Raw genomic sequence first — 414 nt, 5'->3', positions numbered from 1 at the left:
CCGATATTTTTTCCCTGTCATTCACAATGATAAAAATGAACCTTGGCGTCTTTCCCCTTCCCGTCTTTCACGACAGGTTCAAGCGCCTGTCTTCAGCTGCGTGGACGTCCTCGGGGGGCCAGAGGGAAGCCGCCCTTCTTCGGAAATCCCTAGGCTCTTTCAAGTCCGGCTTCGGGGTATCGATGCCCCTCGCCCCGGCTTTACCTCTCGGCCTAACCACACCGGTGAAGCCCGCGTTGCCTCACCAGAGCTTCCTGCAGCGCCTGATGCAGCAGACGAAGGACTCCCTCGCTTCACGCCCCAGCTTCACGCAGTAAACAAGACCCGGGATCCTCACCTGATTAGACTCTGCCTATATTGGTGGACTGACCGACGCTGTCTGTTGACGGGACGATATCCATTTTTACAATATGT

The 414-nt window shown here is 55.8% G+C and overlaps 1 protein-coding gene across 1 annotated transcript in view; it reads left to right on the top strand.

The window, feature by feature from the left end:
- The window catches only part of LOC119593886, a 2,028-nt gene extending 1,634 nt beyond the window's left edge, over window positions 1-394 (top strand). The window contains exon 2 of the mRNA XM_037942914.1: window positions 77-394. Coding sequence (XP_037798842.1) covers window positions 77-317 — 241 coding nt within the window. The 3' untranslated portion in view covers window positions 318-394. The remainder of the gene's footprint in view (window positions 1-76) is intronic.
- The last annotated feature ends 20 nt before the right edge of the window (window positions 395-414 follow it).

The sequence above is a fragment of the Penaeus monodon genome, chromosome 33, assembly GCF_015228065.2.
Source record: "Penaeus monodon isolate SGIC_2016 chromosome 33, NSTDA_Pmon_1, whole genome shotgun sequence".
In the NCBI taxonomy this organism is placed as follows: Eukaryota; Metazoa; Arthropoda; class Malacostraca; order Decapoda; family Penaeidae; genus Penaeus; species Penaeus monodon.
This window is presented reverse-complemented; position numbering and strand designations above follow the sequence as displayed.